Source organism: Pteropus medius, unplaced genomic scaffold (genome assembly GCF_902729225.1).
Source record: "Pteropus medius unplaced genomic scaffold, Ma_sr-lr_union100, whole genome shotgun sequence".
Lineage (NCBI taxonomy): Eukaryota > Metazoa > Chordata > Mammalia > Chiroptera > Pteropodidae > Pteropus > Pteropus medius.
This window is the reverse complement of record NW_024354500.1, coordinates 22,093,633-22,111,858: the sequence shown is the minus strand read 5'-3', so window position 1 is coordinate 22,111,858 and position 18,226 is coordinate 22,093,633. Positions and strand designations below refer to the sequence as shown.

Sequence of the window (18,226 nt, the reverse complement as noted above, 5' to 3'; positions counted from 1 at the left end):
TTACATTTCCCCAAATTATCAGAGAACACTTTTCTGACAAAATGACAAGATGTATAATCAACTTTCAATAGGAATACAGTTTTAGAAAAAAAGATTTGAGGTATTTCCAAATTCATGTGTTTGCAATGACTCTGGGGGTATCTCTTACAAATGTCAGAAGACAACTGTACACAAGGGCAGAGGAGGGTGCGGGGAGAGGCATTGATTGTCTCTATCTCTTGGATGTTCAAAAAAGTGAAGAGAAACCTGAATTCAGGGCCAAAGGAGAAGAAGTTTCATCACTTTGGGTTCCCAGTTAAGCATCAGCTAAAGAGAAAAAAGCACTCCCTTCACTTCTTGTGGTACCTAGTGAGTGGTTAGAAAAAATATTTCATAATGGTTCAGTTAATGTTCAATAAAAGGAACTTCTAGTTCTCAGTGGGAAAAAAAAAAAAAACATCAAAAGTCCATTTGATACATCTTCAATTTTATTATTTCTTTACCGTAACTGATTTTATAAATAAAACTGTTCCTGTCTAAAACATGTTTGCTGGTGTAGATACTAGTGATGAACCTCAAAAGGTTTCTCAGATTTCTTATATTAATTCATTCTTGAATTTTAGCCAAAGCATAAAATGTGGACACTGGCTGAAAGGACTGAACTACAAATTACAAATGTATGAATTTAAAATTAAAATTTTTACTAATGGTGATGAAAAGCCTTCTTAACATGAAAAGCCTAATGAGCAAAATACTTCATAAATATTCTCATTCTTTCTAATCTCTTTTCAGCAAGGTCTTTTCTCACTCATTGATCAATAATACAAGCCCTTGCCAAATTATCTTCTCTCTGATTTACACCTTTTACTTGATCATTCCTGACTCCACATCCCCTGAGTTTGAAAGATTTATTCTCTTTTCTTTGCCAGTGAGTGTGTAACTTACATTCTTTTTAAAAAAATAACTGAAAACTTACCTAAAACCAGAATTCTTAAGTACATCACATATTCCTTTGTTCTAGTCATTCAGCACTGAATTAAGTTGGCACCACCTAATTCATTTTTGTTTATATGTTGCTTTATGAATAGTATCAATAATTTAAATACTCGTACATTCTTTTGCAAATAGATGGCAAGGAGCAGGCATGAATCATGTTTTCAAACCTTTCTCATAATGCTTAGGACAGTGAGGGTTCATAATGCAAGCTCAATAAATGTTATCTTTGAGAGCAAGATTCTGAAATGAAAAACTCACTTATCTTTAAAGTCAAAGTAGGAAATGGATAATTTATAAAGTCCTATCAATTTACTAGACTTTTTTTTTTCTTTTTTGTCTGACAAATGGACTGCCTAGCCAATAAGATCGTATTAGGTACCTTTAATAAAGCGAGATGCTAATGTACCATGAATGGGATGATTAAATTGGTATTTTGTGATTTTTAATCTCACAAAGGGATTATTAAGTACAGCTAGATACCTATTAAACAACCTTCTTTTTAATAGATAGCTGCAAGGCCTGAAATTAGGTTGAAAGTACTTATCATAATCTGCCAGGTTTTCTCATTTGTTTGGATGGGTTTTCACAGCAACATTAGCTTATGTCGGAACTTTAGATTTCTCGTGAATTCTCTTTCACTGTGAGGAAATTGACTAAGAACCAAGGAATGATATTGGAAAAAGTAGACAGTCATATACTAGTGCTTTTATAACACTTATATGCTAGTTAATATTTTCTAAATTAGGTAAATAGTTTTGCCTGACTTCTTTGCCCACCTGTATTTTATGATTATGCCTTTGTGGCATAACTATGAGATTATGCCTTTGTAAATGCTGTCTCCCTTTTCTAAATTATCCAAGTCTCACCATACTAGTCTAACATAATTACCCACCCCCCAAATAAGTGTGATTTATTCTCTGAAAGCCTTCATGTGCCATGTTAAGATGCTATTGCTTTTAACCTTTTATTTACTTATTTACATGCATAAAATAATTCTAAGTTATAAGATTTTTAAGTTTCGGATTTATATTCTTTTATTTCTATGTCTCTCATGACACCTATCACAATATCTGCTAACTAATAGACCCTCAAAAAATCATTTGACTGAATGAGTAAATGAATGAATCTCAAACTGAATCTCTCAAAGTCAAGTTCAACAATCTATGTCATATTTTAGTCACCAGACACAGGGAAGTCATCTCAACCCTCTCTCCACTTCAGCCCGCATGACCAGTCCTTCAGGAGATCCTCTCACCATGCATCCCCAGCAGCTCTCTCACCTTTCCAGGACATGTTGTCAGCACTGCTTCAACTTCCTAGCTCAGACCATCCCTACCCTCTCCCATAATTCTGTCTCCACCCTGTAGTAGATATGGTCATAGAATTCGATTTAAATCCTTCACTGGCTTCTGAATGGTCTGAGAATAATAGTCCAAATCCCTAACACAGTTAACAAAAAGCCTGAAAAATCTGGCATTGCCTTTTTACCAACCTCCTCTGGCAGAATGCTTCACCTGGCCCTCTTGATTCCATTCACAAAGACTTCATTCACAAACACTGGAAGTGCCCATGTTTCTTCTGACAAGGACCTTTGTATATCTTCATGGAACATACCCTTACCCTAGGCATTCCTCGTTATCCTTTAAGGCTTGCCTGTAACCTCACTTTGTCAAAGAAGATTCCCTAGATGCTTTGAAATCTTCTCTCATAGTGTTTTGAAATTATCCTTCACGGCATTACTATATAATTAACTTACTTAGCATGTAACAAATTGTTTAACTTATTCTAGGGCTTTTGTCTCTAAAATATGAGCTCTATGAGTTATCGGTCAGTATTTATTTTGTTCACTCTGCTCTGTACCCATCAAGGTCTTACATTTTTCGGTGATCAATAAATATTTTTGAAAAAATAAATGAATCTCTTTTGATACTGGATACATAAAAGTAATTAGAAGTGAGAAAATAAGGTAATAGGATAGTAATAAAACCTAAGGCTAATGACCTTCCATTGTATCCCTTTAGAGTCCTTTGATTGGGACTCATCTTCAAAGTTAGTTTTACCTTATACTTTCTGCATAGCCTCCTCTACTGAAGATCTCCTTACGCCATCTTTCTTTCTGCTTTGGCAGTTGATGGACAGTGGCAGGAGTGGAGTTCTTGGAGCCAGTGCTCAGTAACGTGCTCGAATGGGACCCAGCAGAGAAGCCGGCAGTGCACTGCAGCTGCTCACGGGGGTTCTGAATGCAGAGGACCATGGGCAGAAAGCAGAGAGTGCTACAATCCTGAGTGTACAGGTAAGACCTGATTGCTACATTCAGGAGATGCCTGCCATTTAAAAAATGAGACAGAACCACGCCAAATGGTCATGGTATAATCAGATGATTATATATTTCTAGTAAATGAAGCCAATTGTAACAGAGCTCCTTCTTTACATCACATTAATAAAGCAGCAAAATTCAGGAGATTCTTAATTATCAGTTAAGTTTATAAAGTTTAGCACCAAACTTGTACTTTTTTAAGAGTAGACTTCAATGTCCCATTGAAGATTCTGACAAACTTAATTTAACTTCTGTTCATCACAATGCTCTTTATTTGACCAGCAAGTCAAATATTTGAATAAAGTTTATTCATGATAGTAAGTTAATAAAAACTGAACAGATAATAATTGTACTTAGATTTTAACATTATGAAGCAGTGAGCATGCCACTGATCATGACACATTTCTTTCAGCCAATGGTCAATGGAATCAGTGGGGTCATTGGAGTGGATGTTCCAAGTCCTGTGATGGTGGCTGGGAAAGGAGAATAAGGACCTGTCAGGGTGCAGCGATAACAGGGCAGCAGTGTGAGGGAACAGGCGAAGAAGTGAGAAGATGCAGTGAGCAGCGATGTCCTGGTAAGAAGTAAGAATGAACTGAGGTTATCCTAGTGAAAAGTATTACCCAAGGCAATACTTCCTCAACTGAAGAATTGCTAATCACTTGTTTCCATAATGTATGGGGTTTCTTCTGTTGATGTATCATAGGCGATTTCTTCTACAGGTTTTTAAATTATTAGCTGCAAAATTACATTGAAAATATGATAAAACAAAGGTAGCCATATTGAACAATAACATGGCTAGATGATGATTTAAATTAGTTTAGGATATTATTTTTTCACTATTTTCATGAAATATTTGTTTACTGAGAACACAAAACAAATTGCCTTAGATTACTTATAGTATAAATATAAAGACATGTTATATAGCCAAGTAAGAAAATAAAGAGATGACATTTGAAATTCAGACACTTGTAAAGTCTTCTGTTAATCCATCTTGATGTATGACCTTGGACATCCCATTTACTTGCTCTTGCCCCATTTTTCACTGTAAAAGGAAATTCCTTTGAGAAGCACATTTTAAAATAAAAGCAGAGTCTTAATTAGTAGTGAAAGAGTGGAAGTGCTGTACATTAAAGGATTTTATGCATAAGGATGAAAAAAAAAAAAAAACGAAAGGTCAGAACTTGCCCAGACTACAGATTATATATTTTAAAGAATTGTTTAAGACGAAGACCCCCTTCCTAATTCTGTGTACATTTAATAAACTATTATTGACATACTGAGGACTTAATAAATGAAAATTAGAATGTTAGAATGATATCATAGGCAAAATTGTTATAAACATGCTAGAAATGGTGATAGAATGGAATTTTTAAAATCCCACTGTTGAGTACAAGGGAAAGTATTGAACTTAGAAAATTTGAAAACCCAGTTAGAGTCATATTGCTGCTAATAGTTCTTTCTAGGCCAGCTTGCTTATCTCACTGGCTTTCTGGTTCCTAGTGATGTGTAAGGTGAATGTAGCTGTTTGAGGTTCGTTTTTGAATTCAGAAAGCTGTGCATTTCTGCCTCTGTCTAATATAACTACTTCAATTTAGAAAAAGCAAGGCATTCTAAGAGATATCTAAGGATCAAAACGTTGTATTTCTCCGTACTTAGAATTATAATGAATTCTCTAATACCAACAGAAACTGGTCTCTTAGAGTATCAATATGTCAGTAGATTTTTTTTAGAGCTTAAAAATATCTAAAGTTCGTTTTGTTAATTCTGAAGGCCATGTGAATTCAGGATGATAAATAACCAGCATGCAGGGTTTTGTTGAGAAGGATATCTCTGCAGATGAGCACTGCGAAATTTCTCCTGTGCTGCATAAAAATTAAGAAGTATCAAACAAAAACATTTATTTTTGCCCACGGAGAAATGTCATAAGAACAGTAGGCATGATTAAATAAAATCTTTCTCATACTTAGCATCTAAACTAGTCTTAGCATGCCAGGGTTCTTAGCTGGGCTTTTAAAACTATCTTTCAGCTGCATATATAGATTAGAGGTAAGATTGTGCTGCTGCAATCAAATTTACAAAGGTTGCCACCTGCTGTTTAGAAAACATTTTACATATCTATTTACAAAAAAAGACATAACTTATTTGCTAGGTTTTTTTGCTTGCTTTCGTGATTTAAAGCAGGTTGAAAAATTATACAAAATGGTAAAAATTTTTTATATTATGTTATGTTATATTTATTATATATTTTTGGAATTAACTAATATTTACATTTTACTCTTTTCGATAATATGATTTGAAATTATATTATATATGTAGCAATATAATGGCTCCAAATTTACACATTAACAATCTAAACTGAAAAAATGTCCAAATTATCTTAACAGTTGCTAAGGTATTTTTCTCCTTTTGTCAATGACAAAGCCTCAACAAATGTTCCTTTTAAACAATGTTTCTGGGTTTTTTAAGTATTATTTTTAGTATTACTGCTTATTCTTAATTTTCCTTCAGATAGTTAGAAAGAACTAGTATTTATTTTTATGCTTTTCTTGATTTGGATGCAAAACAAATTAATCAAGTTTGCCAAGAGACCCTCTGTTGTCAGGAAGGAGAAATTGAATACGCTCACATCTTTATCTGGATAATTAATGAAAATAATAATTAATCATCTGAATTTAATCAAAAGCTGTTATGGTGTCTATTAAAAATGGTAAATAAAAATGTTTTCCCATCAAGATTAGGATAATCCTTTATTGGTAAATAGAGAAAATAAAAGTATTAAAAACAGCAATGCTGACCAAAAATAGATATTACTCTTGGCTTCATAAGAAAAGAAAATTAGAGGGATGAAAAAGTCATGTTTTTGTTTTTTTTTTTTTTAAATACTGCTTGTTTAGGAATAGAGTAGTTATAGGAGAGATAATTAAGTTGACTAATTTTTAAATTAGTCAAACTCATCAAATAAGGATTTCATTTAACTCAATCTTGTTGTACACGCCCAGGCTTTGAGGGTTGAAATAGGAGAAAGGTAATAGCTCCTCTGATTTTGTTACATTGCTACAATGTGAAAACCTACTATTTTCAGTCTTTTCTTTTTGTCTGTTTTCCAATATTTTCCTGGTTAATATCACTCAGAAAGCAGATGTTACTGGTGGATTGGCCTTTGATAGCTTTCAGGCTTCCTGGGCACTGCCTTCCTCTATTCCCAGAGGAGGGGTTTGCTATTCCTATAGCTCCAATTCTAAAATCCATTACTCTTTAGTCATTATCTGATAAATTGGAACCTACTATTCCCAGGTAGATGTTAAACTTAAATTATACATAAAATGTCCTTCTTGGAATCCTAATTGCTTTATTTGCAAATGGTGAATGAAGCCTGCAGGTAGAATGTGCTGAGAAGAACTTGTGAAGTGAGATAGCCATATCATAAATCTACACAGTTACAGCAATTTAGACCACAGATGTAGCAATTATTGTGATATTTAACTCTAACTATTCATACCAAAGAGGTTAGGAGTAACGTTTGTAATCCCAAACTTGTCTTGAACATTGTAATGCATACATATTAGAATTTAGCAGCCTGTAATATGGTGAATATAAGCCCTCTCCCTGATTAGAAGAAATGGCATTCTGGGAGTGATTGTCCCTTATCTCTGTAAGGTTGCTCTCCAATGGGATTACATGTTCCCTAGAGACCAAGAGAAACTTTCATTTGGTTTCTGAGTAATTTTTTTTAACTTAGCTTTAGTAGGAAGAAAGAAGCACAAAACTTGCATAATCTGTGCTCCTATCTTCTCTGAATGCCTCTCCTCATTGACCAGAGCTGTGCTTCTCAAACTTTAGTGAACGTAAGAGTCACTCAGCTTATAAAAACAGATTCCCGAGCCAAACCCTCAAAGGTTCTGACTCAGTAGGTCTAAATGGGACCTGCCAATTTGAATTTCTAACAAGCTCCCAGATGATGTTGATGATGCTGCAGATTACCCTTTGGGTTTTACTGGTCTACAGTAAAGTACATAATACAGTAGCTCTTCCTTATCTGTGGTTTTGTTTATCACTGTTGCAGTTACCCATGGTCAACTGTAGTTTGAAAATATTAAATGGAAAATTCCAGAAATAATCAATTTATAAGTTTTAAATTGTATGCCATTCTCAGTAGCACGGTAAAATCTCACGCCATCTTGTTCCAGAATGCCCGGATGTGAATCGTCCCTTTGTCTAGTGTGTTCACTCTGCATATGCTACCTACTTATAAATCACTTAGTAGCCTTCTTGGTTATCAGATCAACTGTTGAAGTATATTATAGTGCTTGTTTTAGAGTAACCCTTATTTTACATAATAATGTCACATTCCCATAAATTTTCTTACAGTATATTGTTATAATTGTTCTATTTTATTGTTAGCTACTGTTGCTAACCTCTTATAACTTATAAATTAAACTTTATAAGTATGTATGTATAGGAAAAACATAATATGTATGTATGTGTGTGTATGTGTGTGTATATACATGTATATATAGTTTTCATTACTCCAAAGTTTTAGGCATCCGCTGGAAGTCTTGAAACTTATCCTCTGCAGCTTAAGGGGAGACTGCTATAAATATAAATAAGGTGATAAAATTAACAAGCAAGTGAAAAACAGTCCTCTACCTCAGCTCCACTGGTGGGAGAAAGTTGAGATGTCTCCTGAACAAGACTACAAATTTTATTTTATGTATATTTCTTCATAAATAAGAGGGATTGTTTCTGGAATCAGTTAATAATGAAAATACAGACAATCCATTTCAAGTCTCCCTAGCCAACTCATGTTTCAACCAGAATAAGATCTCTTGACAGCAGTCACTTAAAGAAAAATAGAGCCATTAACTAATTGTTGTGAACAAAGAAAGATAATTTTGTCACTATTCAACTCTCATTTTTCCAATCCTCATTGTTCCTTTTCCATGGAGAACAGGAGAAACAACTTGGGTATCATTTGAACACATTTGATATATAAGGCTGTGTACTGTCAGGACACAGATCTTCTGTCATCCTCCCATCCCCAGCTACTCTCTTGCTAAGCAGGAGTACATTCTCACTGCCTCTTATCCTCCAAGGCTACTAACAGTGTATACACACACACACACACACACACACACACACACACACACACACAGAGAGGTATATAATCTATGGAGTGGTCAGGGAGGAGGATGATGTCTTAACTCACATTAACTTATTTTCTCCTCAGTTCCCAGTTGGAGAAGTGGTGAATTCATCACTATTAATACAGTATTTTGACTTTGTTAGAGACAAGTTTAACAATAAGTCAGACTTCTAAATTTGGTTGACACTGCATTTTAAGGCTAAACGTAATCATTGTTAGAAACCCAATTATGTGAGCGTAAAATTTACGTTTCTTTTTTAAAGAGAAAAGAAATTCTGCTCTATGTTGAAATATTTGTGTACCCATTGGCACCTGCTTTATTTTTTATTTTTTGGTTCCAAATCACAAGGTTATCACTAATAGTACTTTTTAAAAGCTCCTAATCCATTAGAATTTCTATTATTATTTGCTATCAGATGTTATGTATATACCCTATTAGAAATTATATTATTACTTAACAGTTTCAAAGATTAAGGCAAGTGTTTTCACTGAATGTTTTTGGACAGAGCAAATATCACACCCAAGTGTACAAACTAGTTGTTCACCTAAAACCATCCAGTGAGTTCAGTGTTGAACGCAAGTGGCACTAGGTATTGACTTCTTTCATCTTAAATGTTCTATTTATTCTTGCCAAGTCACCTCAGATACATTCTAAAAAGTAGAGAAATAAATTAAGACTTGAAGATACCTCGTAGGGGAGAGAGATAACCTGTTGCTTAATAAACATCTAAGAAACTATCCCATCCTCCTGTAAAGCATGGATTTTATTACCTACTATAGTCTTCAATTCTACAACAAATCAGCTAAATATCATAGGTAGAATTAAGGAAGAGCCACTTGGGTCTAAAATAAGGAGTGTGTATACTAGATACTACTATATGTGCAGTTATTCAAACCTGTTGCCATGGAGATAATTATTAGCATAATTTGTCTTATCAGATTGCTCATTAGATGACACTTTGAGAAAACTCACAGCTTCTGCCACAACAGAAACTTAAAAAGCAATTTGTTGTAATCTTATATTACCCTACCTTGTCCAATTTAGAAATAGTTGACAACATGCTGATCATTCTCAAATTGAAATAGAAAATTTAAGCAGCACTTTCTGTTTTTTATTTTTCCTTTCATCCCGCATTGTTTTTGTAGTAAAAAGAAACGTATTTTAGAAACCACTTAATTATTTTTAATTAATAGGATTTAAATTAATGCAATTAGTAAAAGTTTTTTTTTTCTTCAATGTTAACCAATACAGTAAACCTCTTTGCTAACCCCTATCATTTCTCGTCTCCACTTATTTTCCTCTCATTTGTATATTCTGCATGTGAATGACCCTTAGATCTTGCCCTGGGCACCCTTTGGTTGCTATCTCTCTCTCTTAAACTATCACCCATGTGAGAAGCACCCACAAACCTGCACCTTTATGCCTAAGATAGACCTTTCCAACTAGAGTATCAAATCAGACACAGTATCACCAGGAGAGCTTTTCTCCCTGATCACCAAATTCCTGTTATCTGAAGTAATTTCTCATTCTTACCAATTCCTTTGCTAGTGAGGGATTCCACCTCCATCAAGTCTTTCTCGGTGGCCCTTCTTTCTCTTCCCCTGGATACCATCTGTAGTGGGAAAGCAGCAGGGCAGCTCAGAGAGCCTGGGGCATAAAATCAAAGAGAGTTTGGCTTTGGGCCTCAGTGTACTCATGTATAAAATGGAGAGAATAATACTTGCCTAATGGGATTGTTTCAAGGATAAAAGACAAAATACTATAATGAATTAGAATCGTTAAATGGCAGTGCAGGTCTTCTTTGTCCACTATCCATATTATTTCCAACAACCACTTTTTCTAATCTCCTCTATGTAGGTTTATCTGATTATGACCCCTATTCATGGCCTTAGTCATGTGACTCACTTGCTTATAAAAAAGTCCATGATTTCTCATTACTTGCCCAATTTAGTGCATAGTGGGATTCTAGTATCCCCAATCTATCGACTCATTAGCTTTCCAAGGTTATCACCCTCTACTCATTTATATATATGCATATCCCCCCAACACCACCAAGCACATTCAGATCCAGTCTCTGGTCTCTGGATATGGAAGCACATATTCTCTCCTTACTCTGTTGCTTCCACTGTTATTCACCCGGACTCTTGCAGTGTCCTTGCCTCCTCCATCTTCACCTGCTAAAATGGGAGCATCTTGGGAAGCCCAGTCCACTAGAAGCTGTCTCCTCCCTTAAGCATTCTTCTTTCTCCCACATTCATATGAGTGCTCTCTGCCTTCTTCAAACCCCTATAAACTTACTTTGAACTTCTCTTATTAAATATTGCTCTTAGCTAGAATTCCAACTCACTGCAAATGAGTTATCTATTTTCTGCCTCCCAAATCCCCTACCCTGCACTGAACCTAGTTGAATTCTGGTAGGTCATTAGATACCTGTTCTTTTGACTGGTTTTCTTCTATATCATAAATGCTATAACTACACTAGTGAAATCATTTGTATAAAAGCATATGATTAAGTTTCAGAAACAACTATGATAGTAATCCCTACATTTATTATCTCTTTTTACTCTTTCAAAATTCTGTTAGTTTACTTAATTAGAATTTGAATGGATATTGTTAGCACATATACTATTTTTATTTGTAGTTACAATTTGTGGAATGATTCGTCCCACATTAGAAATAAATAATTGAGATGTTAGAAGTAAGAAAAATATGTAAGTTTCTATAGCAGGTTACTCAGTTTCCCCAAATCTCAGCCCAGTTTATTCATCCAGGCCAGAGCTCCTCCAGGCAGCCACCTTTCAGGCTAGGATTGGTCCCAGGTGTGCCCAAATACAGATCCCTAAGGTCTCAGGGCAGCTGGCAAGATAGGAGGCTGTGGCCAGTAGCCTCCAGCCTGGAGTAGCCTTGCCCATCATCCTAGTGTGCCTCCAAATGTTATCATTGTGTACATGAGCCATGACCTGGAAAAGGCTGTGAAGCACCATTATCCTCACCAGTGCTTAAGATCATATAAAAAGGCAAGTAAACACAATTCTCTGAAAAAACTTCTAGTGTACCCCAACATAAAACTTTGTCTTACTAAAAGTTATAGTTACTTAGAGTTATTCCTCACAATTAAATGTAGATATTATTATTAACTTTATTATTATTAACTTTGTTAACAGGTTGGAACTAGAGTGACTTTGTGTGCTAAGTTGAAATGTAGGTTTTAAAAGCAATAATTCAGAATTTTTTCGGGAGGGGGAGTATATGTATAAAATACTATCTAGATCAAGTACTCGAGCAATCTGTAATGCACATTGTTTGCTAATGATTTTCAAGTTTGTGATTTGCTGACTTCTAGACTTAGAAAGAAATTTTGGCAAAATATGTAAATACCTTGTTTATCATGCAACAAATTCTTAGAGACAGTATAAGATTCTATGAGACTGGACTGAGAGCTATTTGATGGACATAGGTCAACCACCTCCTCGCTGAGTGATCTCTCTCTGCCTTGGTTTCCTGGTGTTTAAAATGAGGATAATAATTGCATCCTCTTCATAAGGTTATTATGAGAATTAGATGAATTAAAATATGTAATGCACTTAGAAGAACACCTAAGTCATAGTGATACATAAATATTAGTTATAATTGTATGTCCTTTCAACTTGAGACTGATAAAAATTATTTTCTACATGAGGAATGCTGTTATAAAATGCATTTAATAATCACCCTTCTTTATTCCTCAGACCTTAGCAGTGCCATGAATTCTTCACATGAGTAGGTTCCACCCTTGAAATTAGAGCTGTAAGCTGTGTGAGCACTTTTCTGCATCTCTCAGCCCAGAGAATTCCCATAATACAAGAATTAGTGAATGGCCAGCAAGTGAAATTTGAAATGTGGGGTCATGCATAGTGCATTTTTTTTCTACGTGCCAGCTCTACAGTTTAGAATCAATTTCTCTTTAATGCTGAAAGTCTAGCATGAGGGTTGAAAAACAATTTTCCACATCAAATTGATTTAAGCCCTGTATAATTTTTGCTATTTTTAAGAGACAGAAAATCAGTTTGAATAGACAGATTAACAGCTAATCACTAGGTAATTGCTACCTTGTTTTAAGGGAGCATGCTAACTACCTACTTGTGACTTCAAGTACAGTTGTATCTTACAAATGGATTTTTAGATCTTTACATTAGTGATAGCAAACAGTGGAATCTTTCAGCTGATAAACAGTTACTGTTCCATTTTTCTAAGGCATAAAAAATAAGAGTCCTTCATATTGCTGCATAATAATATGCTTTTATTTTGCACAGAGAGTGGCCTGAGCTAATTATGTATTTTCTAATTTACAAAATACACATAGGTAGCATTAAACAGCAAAAGAATTAACACAAATCTCTATCTCTAGCTTATGTTTCTCTCCTGAGCTTTAGCTTCATACACCAACTGACTTTTTGATGATAACCAAGTCGTGCTCAAATATCGCAAACTCAAAACTATTTTCAGCATCTTCTTTCCCAAGCCATATCCTCCTCGTGTGCTGTTAACTCAGGGTATAGAACACCAGACATTCTTCCTAGGAATCTGAGTTTCATCTTTTATTTCTCTCTCTTCCTCACCTCCTACATCCAGCCATGGAGCTGAGCCATTACACCCACTAAATAGATTTAGAATCCACTCACTTTGCATTATTACTTCCTGTGATTCCACCCCTTTCCCCGATTAGATGGTCACAAGCTTCCCTGCTTTCAGTCTCACTTTTCTTCAATCCATTCTCCAAACTGCAGGTACAGCATTCAAAACATTATAACAAATTTCCCTTGCCCTTAAATTTAAATTCCTAGTTAACGAATCATTTATCACTCTCTCCCTCTTGCAATTTACCCACCTCTACTCATTTCCAACTCTACACTCCAGCCATTCTGAAATGTTCCCAATTCCTTGGATGTCCCATGTTCTACTTGCCCCATGAGTCTTCCCATATGTGATTCACAAGGAACACTTTTCCATTCCTCATTGGCTAACTCTTATCCTTTACACCTCTGCTGGGACATCCCATCTGGAAATCCTCCACTGACATGCTCTCCCCTCAAGTTCTCCTAAAGCAGCCAGGACTTCTCAGATTATAGTGAGCATCATACTGTATTGTAATTTCTCCACTTACTATCTCCTTCATCATCTTAAGAGTTGAGGGATCTAGACTATTCCTGTTCATTCTTTTTATTTGCAGTATTTAACCAGGTGACTGGGACATTATGGGAGCTCAGTAAATATTTGTAAAATGAATGAATTCCATAAGTGGCACTGAGGAGAGCCCAAAACATTTCCCACTACTGGGAACGTCATAAACCTACAATGGAAGAAAATAAACTATTCTGATATCTAGGCTGTTTTGCTTTTGGTATGAGCATAAATAGACTTATTTTCTGAACTAAATTTTTTTTAAGATATAATCTTCAAAGTATGTCAAATCACCTTTGATGAAATATTTAAAGTAGCTGTGGGATTTGACATTATTACTAAAAAGCTGAAAATTCTGGACTAATTTGCAATTCTGAATCTATGATCTCCTGTCATCTTTTTTTTTCTTATCATTTGTGTACTGTGTTTCTGTCTATAAGAGCCACAATAAATCCAAGGCTTCATGAACTTACAGTAAAGAAAACAAAGTTTGTTGACCTCTCTAGGTTTAAAAAATTACTGTGATTTTTTTGGGGGGGTGTCTAGTTGAGGTAGACCACAACGGTTGTCACTAGGTAAATGGGAATTAATAACTGAGTGCCGTGATTGGAAAAAGAACTATTGGTTTTGTGAGTTCTGCAAGTTCCATGAGCTATATAGAGTTGTGTGATTGAAAAAGAATATTTAATCAACTTCCTCCTTAACCAATTATAATGTATGCAGATCTCATGGGGGGATTCTGAACAAGGACAAGTTTCCATGGACTCTTACCACGTCGGACACTGCCCTACAAAATCAACTTTTGTCGACATCCAGTACCCTGGAAACCTAGTTTGATTAATTTTTTAGGGATACAGTAGTTGTTAACCTCTGTCTCTTACTGCTCCTAGTGAATATTACTACCTACCCACGACCTATTTAACACACACACACACACACACACACACACACACACACACACACACACACACTGCCCTTGGTAATTAAATTGAATCAGGCTCATCTCTGTCATTTTAAGTATTAGGGTAATGGAAAAATAAATCTTTTGAAAGTATTTGGTAATTTTTGTTTAAAGGTGTATGTGTGTGTGTGTGTAGGTATCCACCTATTATGAATGCTAAACTCGTGAGTGCTGTGTGCTCTTAGGAGTGAGACAAAACAGAAAAATCACTATCTTCATGATATCACATTGTAGCAGGAGGAGAAAAAAATAAGTAAGCTAGCAAAATATTTAGAAGTTATAAGGTGACAAGTGTTTTGGAGAACAATAAAGCAGAAGAAAGCGTGGGACTGTTGCAGGGTAGTCAGAAAAATCCCCGAGAAGGTGAAATTTGAATAAAATTGAAGGCAGTGAAGAAACGAGCCATGCAGACACTTGGAGAATGGAAGGAGAGAGATCCTGATCATAAAGAGGAAGTACACAAGCTCTAAGCAGGAGCCTGCTCAGACTATTGGAGATGCATCAAGGGGTCAGTTTAGCTGAGGGGAGGGCAGTGAGAGTGGAGCTGGTGGAAGCTAAGGTAAGGGGCCAGATTGAAGGGCCTTATAACTGAGGCTAGTTTAATCACTAAACGTTGTACTTATGTGAAAAGAGGACATTTTCTGTTTTTCCCAAGTAGTATACCTTTCAAAGAAATCAAGCACTGACCCATATTTCCCAGTACACAGTTAAGTCACTACTCTGCCCACTTTGATTTTGAAGCTTATCAGTTTCAGTGGCAGGCCTAGTAAACATCTCACCCTGCTGGCCCACTCGTGCCATCTAGTGGTTAATGCTCGCAATTACCAGATTTTCTGACCACACAGTCTACCGTGGGGGAGGGGCACGGGAAAGAGGAGTACTGTCAGAAAACAATATGTGTTAAAAACTTTCTGAAACCACTTCTGGGAAATAAGCCTGGGGTACAAATTGCTTCTTCATTGACTTATGTCAAGACCGAATCAGAAAAAAAAAAAAAAACTTAAAAATTATAGCAACAAGTTTTACAAAATTTATTTCCTATTTATCAATGGAACTGAAGAAAATTTGAGTTTGAAAACATTTTTAAACCCCCCCAAATACAAAATAAACATGAATTTATAAGTGAAGAATTAATGAGGAAGACACTGAACAACTTAGATGTATGGCTGAAACAAAAATAATTTAGCATAGTACTTACATTAATGACTGTTATGCTTTTTAAAATAGATTAGTTGCTTTATAAATACACTAGTTCTTTTATATAGAATTCAATTATATAGTTAACTGCATGATATATTTTGTGAGTTTTAATATGTATTTTAATTTTCCTTTTTTTCATATTCTATAGTAGTTTTGGTTGACTTATAGAAAACACAATTATCTATTACAGTATTGTCCAACACAGGAGCTTAAAATTTAAATTCACATTAATTAAAATTCAATGGGATTTAAAATTCAGTTCTCAGCCTTACTAGCCACATTTTAAGAACTCAAGAGCCACATTTGGCTAGTGGCTGCCATACCGGACCATGAAAATAGAATATTTCTGTCAAAACAGAAAGTTCTGTTAGACAGTGCTGATCTATTATGTTGTTTCCTCAGTAAAAGTGATTTATTTTACAAACGTGCTTTGAACAACTTACTATATTCTACATACCGTAGCAGTTCATTACAGCAAATTAAAAACAAATAAAACATGATTAGTTTCTCACTGGGAAAAATTTGAGAATTGGAAAGTTTTACACACATAACCAAGTATTTTTAATCCATTGTGAAAAGGTCTATAATACTTATATATTCATTGATTGAGATATTAAGGAAGACAACCCAGAGAATATCCCATTTAAAATGTATTTTAAATAGGAATTTTACAAAAAAAGGAGAGAAAATGTTATTTTAAGTAAAAGTTACAATTTTTGCAAAGTCAGGGGAGAGTGAATTTGTGTGGAATATTTGGAAGATGGCAATCAATTCTGTGCAGCTGACAGACAGGAAAATAAATGTGAACCATAATTGGAATGCTAAATTAGGGCTGGGTAGAAGGGCCTTTTTCATGACACTGATCACAGTTATCTTTATCCTGTCAGTACCGGAGAACCATGGAAAGGATTTAAGCAGCAAATTATGGGGTTAATCTTCATTTTAGAATTTACTCTGTTGCTGTAGCATGAAAATCGGATTAAAAGGGGAAGATGCTGGAGAATAGTGTCACTTATACCCAGTTCAGCTCAGAAAGCAGGCATCATCCTTATCCCGTTTGTCCCTCATTCCCCACACCATTTAGTCTACCTTCTAAATTTACCTATGTCTCTCTACTTTTCTCCATCTTCAGTCCAATCATCCTATATAAAGACAACATCATTTCAGGGCTTGCCCTATCTACTGGCCCCCATCTCTTCTACCCACAGAAGGCAATCTGATCCTAAAAATCAAATCTTGTCAATCATTGTGTGGAACCCGTCAGCGGCTGCCTATGAGGCCCTCAGTGTGCTAATCTTGGCCTGTTTGTCCAGCTCATTACTCCATATTCCTTATTCTTTTTCCTCCAGCTCCACTGACCTGCGTGCTCCAACCTCTTATTTGCTTCCAGGACTTTGCACATATTACCCCACTACCTGGAGTACTTACTGCACCTCACATAGCCAGTCTCCATTAAGTGTCCCTTCCTCCAGGAAGCCTTTGGTTCTTCAGCTTTTATAGGGAAACAGTATCCTATCCTGATTGCAGTGATTATCATAACTGTACTCAAATAAGTTATGTTTAATTATTTGACTTCTGCCTCCCCCCGTTGACTGAAAGCACCATGAGGCAGAGAGTACTTCTCTCAGGCACCACTGGTTCTCCTTAGAACATAACCTAGCATATGTTAGGTAAATGCTGAATGAACCAATGAGATTGTTCCCCTAATTCAAATGAGACAGGATGGATGCCTGGATAAGCATGGTGGTGGAATCCTGATAAGTTAAGAGGAAGAGAAGGATGAGTAGAAGATGAATCTGATGTTTTTAGCTATGGTACAAGATTAGAGGTTTAACAGCATTAGGAAATACAAAGAGAAGAAACAAGAAATATTGTGGAGAAAAATGGTTAGAGTTAAAGAGTACATAGATCGACTTTGAGATTTCTTTGGAACAGCTAGTAAAAATGCCTCTTAACAGTTGGATATGCCTAAGAAAGCCTAAGAAAGACACCTGAACCAGAGAAACTCATGCATGTTACCACTTGCTAACTGGAGGTATAGGCCATATCTCAAGACTTGACTGCAACACAGAAAATAAGAATTGAGGATCAGAAGCCAAACTGGTCACATTCTTATTGTAGCTACAACATTTAGTAACTTTTTCTCTTTCCCACTATTTCCCCTTTATTGGCATTAATCTGAACATCCCCTAGCTCCACAGAGTGACTTCTCCCACCACTGTCTCATCTCTAGGTTTTGCTTTTTCTTCCTGATACTGTCTCCTTCCTCTCAGGAGACACTTCCCTGGGCCTCCATGGCCACCTGGCAGGAGGGTAGCTAGGCTAGGGGTATCTGCTGTTCATGGAGTGGGGGACAGACACAGAATGCCAAGTGGTTCCCTGCTTGCTAACCTCCACAGGTAATGTGGGAGTAGGTGGTTGCTGGTACTTGGTTGGTAATGGCTCTGGCATCCCTTAATTTATTTC

General features: G+C 35.8%; 1 protein-coding gene across 7 annotated transcripts in view; it reads left to right on the top strand.

Annotated features, from left to right (window-relative positions):
- The window catches only part of ADGRB3 (adhesion G protein-coupled receptor B3), a 654,835-nt gene that overhangs the window by 277,177 nt on the left and 359,432 nt on the right, over window positions 1-18,226 (top strand). For all 7 annotated transcript variants that reach the window (XM_039852889.1, XM_039852886.1, XM_039852892.1 and 4 more), the window contains 2 exons: window positions 3,104-3,268; window positions 3,705-3,869. In XM_039852889.1, the coding sequence (XP_039708823.1) occupies window positions 3,104-3,268; window positions 3,705-3,869 (330 nt within the window). The remainder of the gene's footprint in view (window positions 1-3,103; window positions 3,269-3,704; window positions 3,870-18,226) is intronic.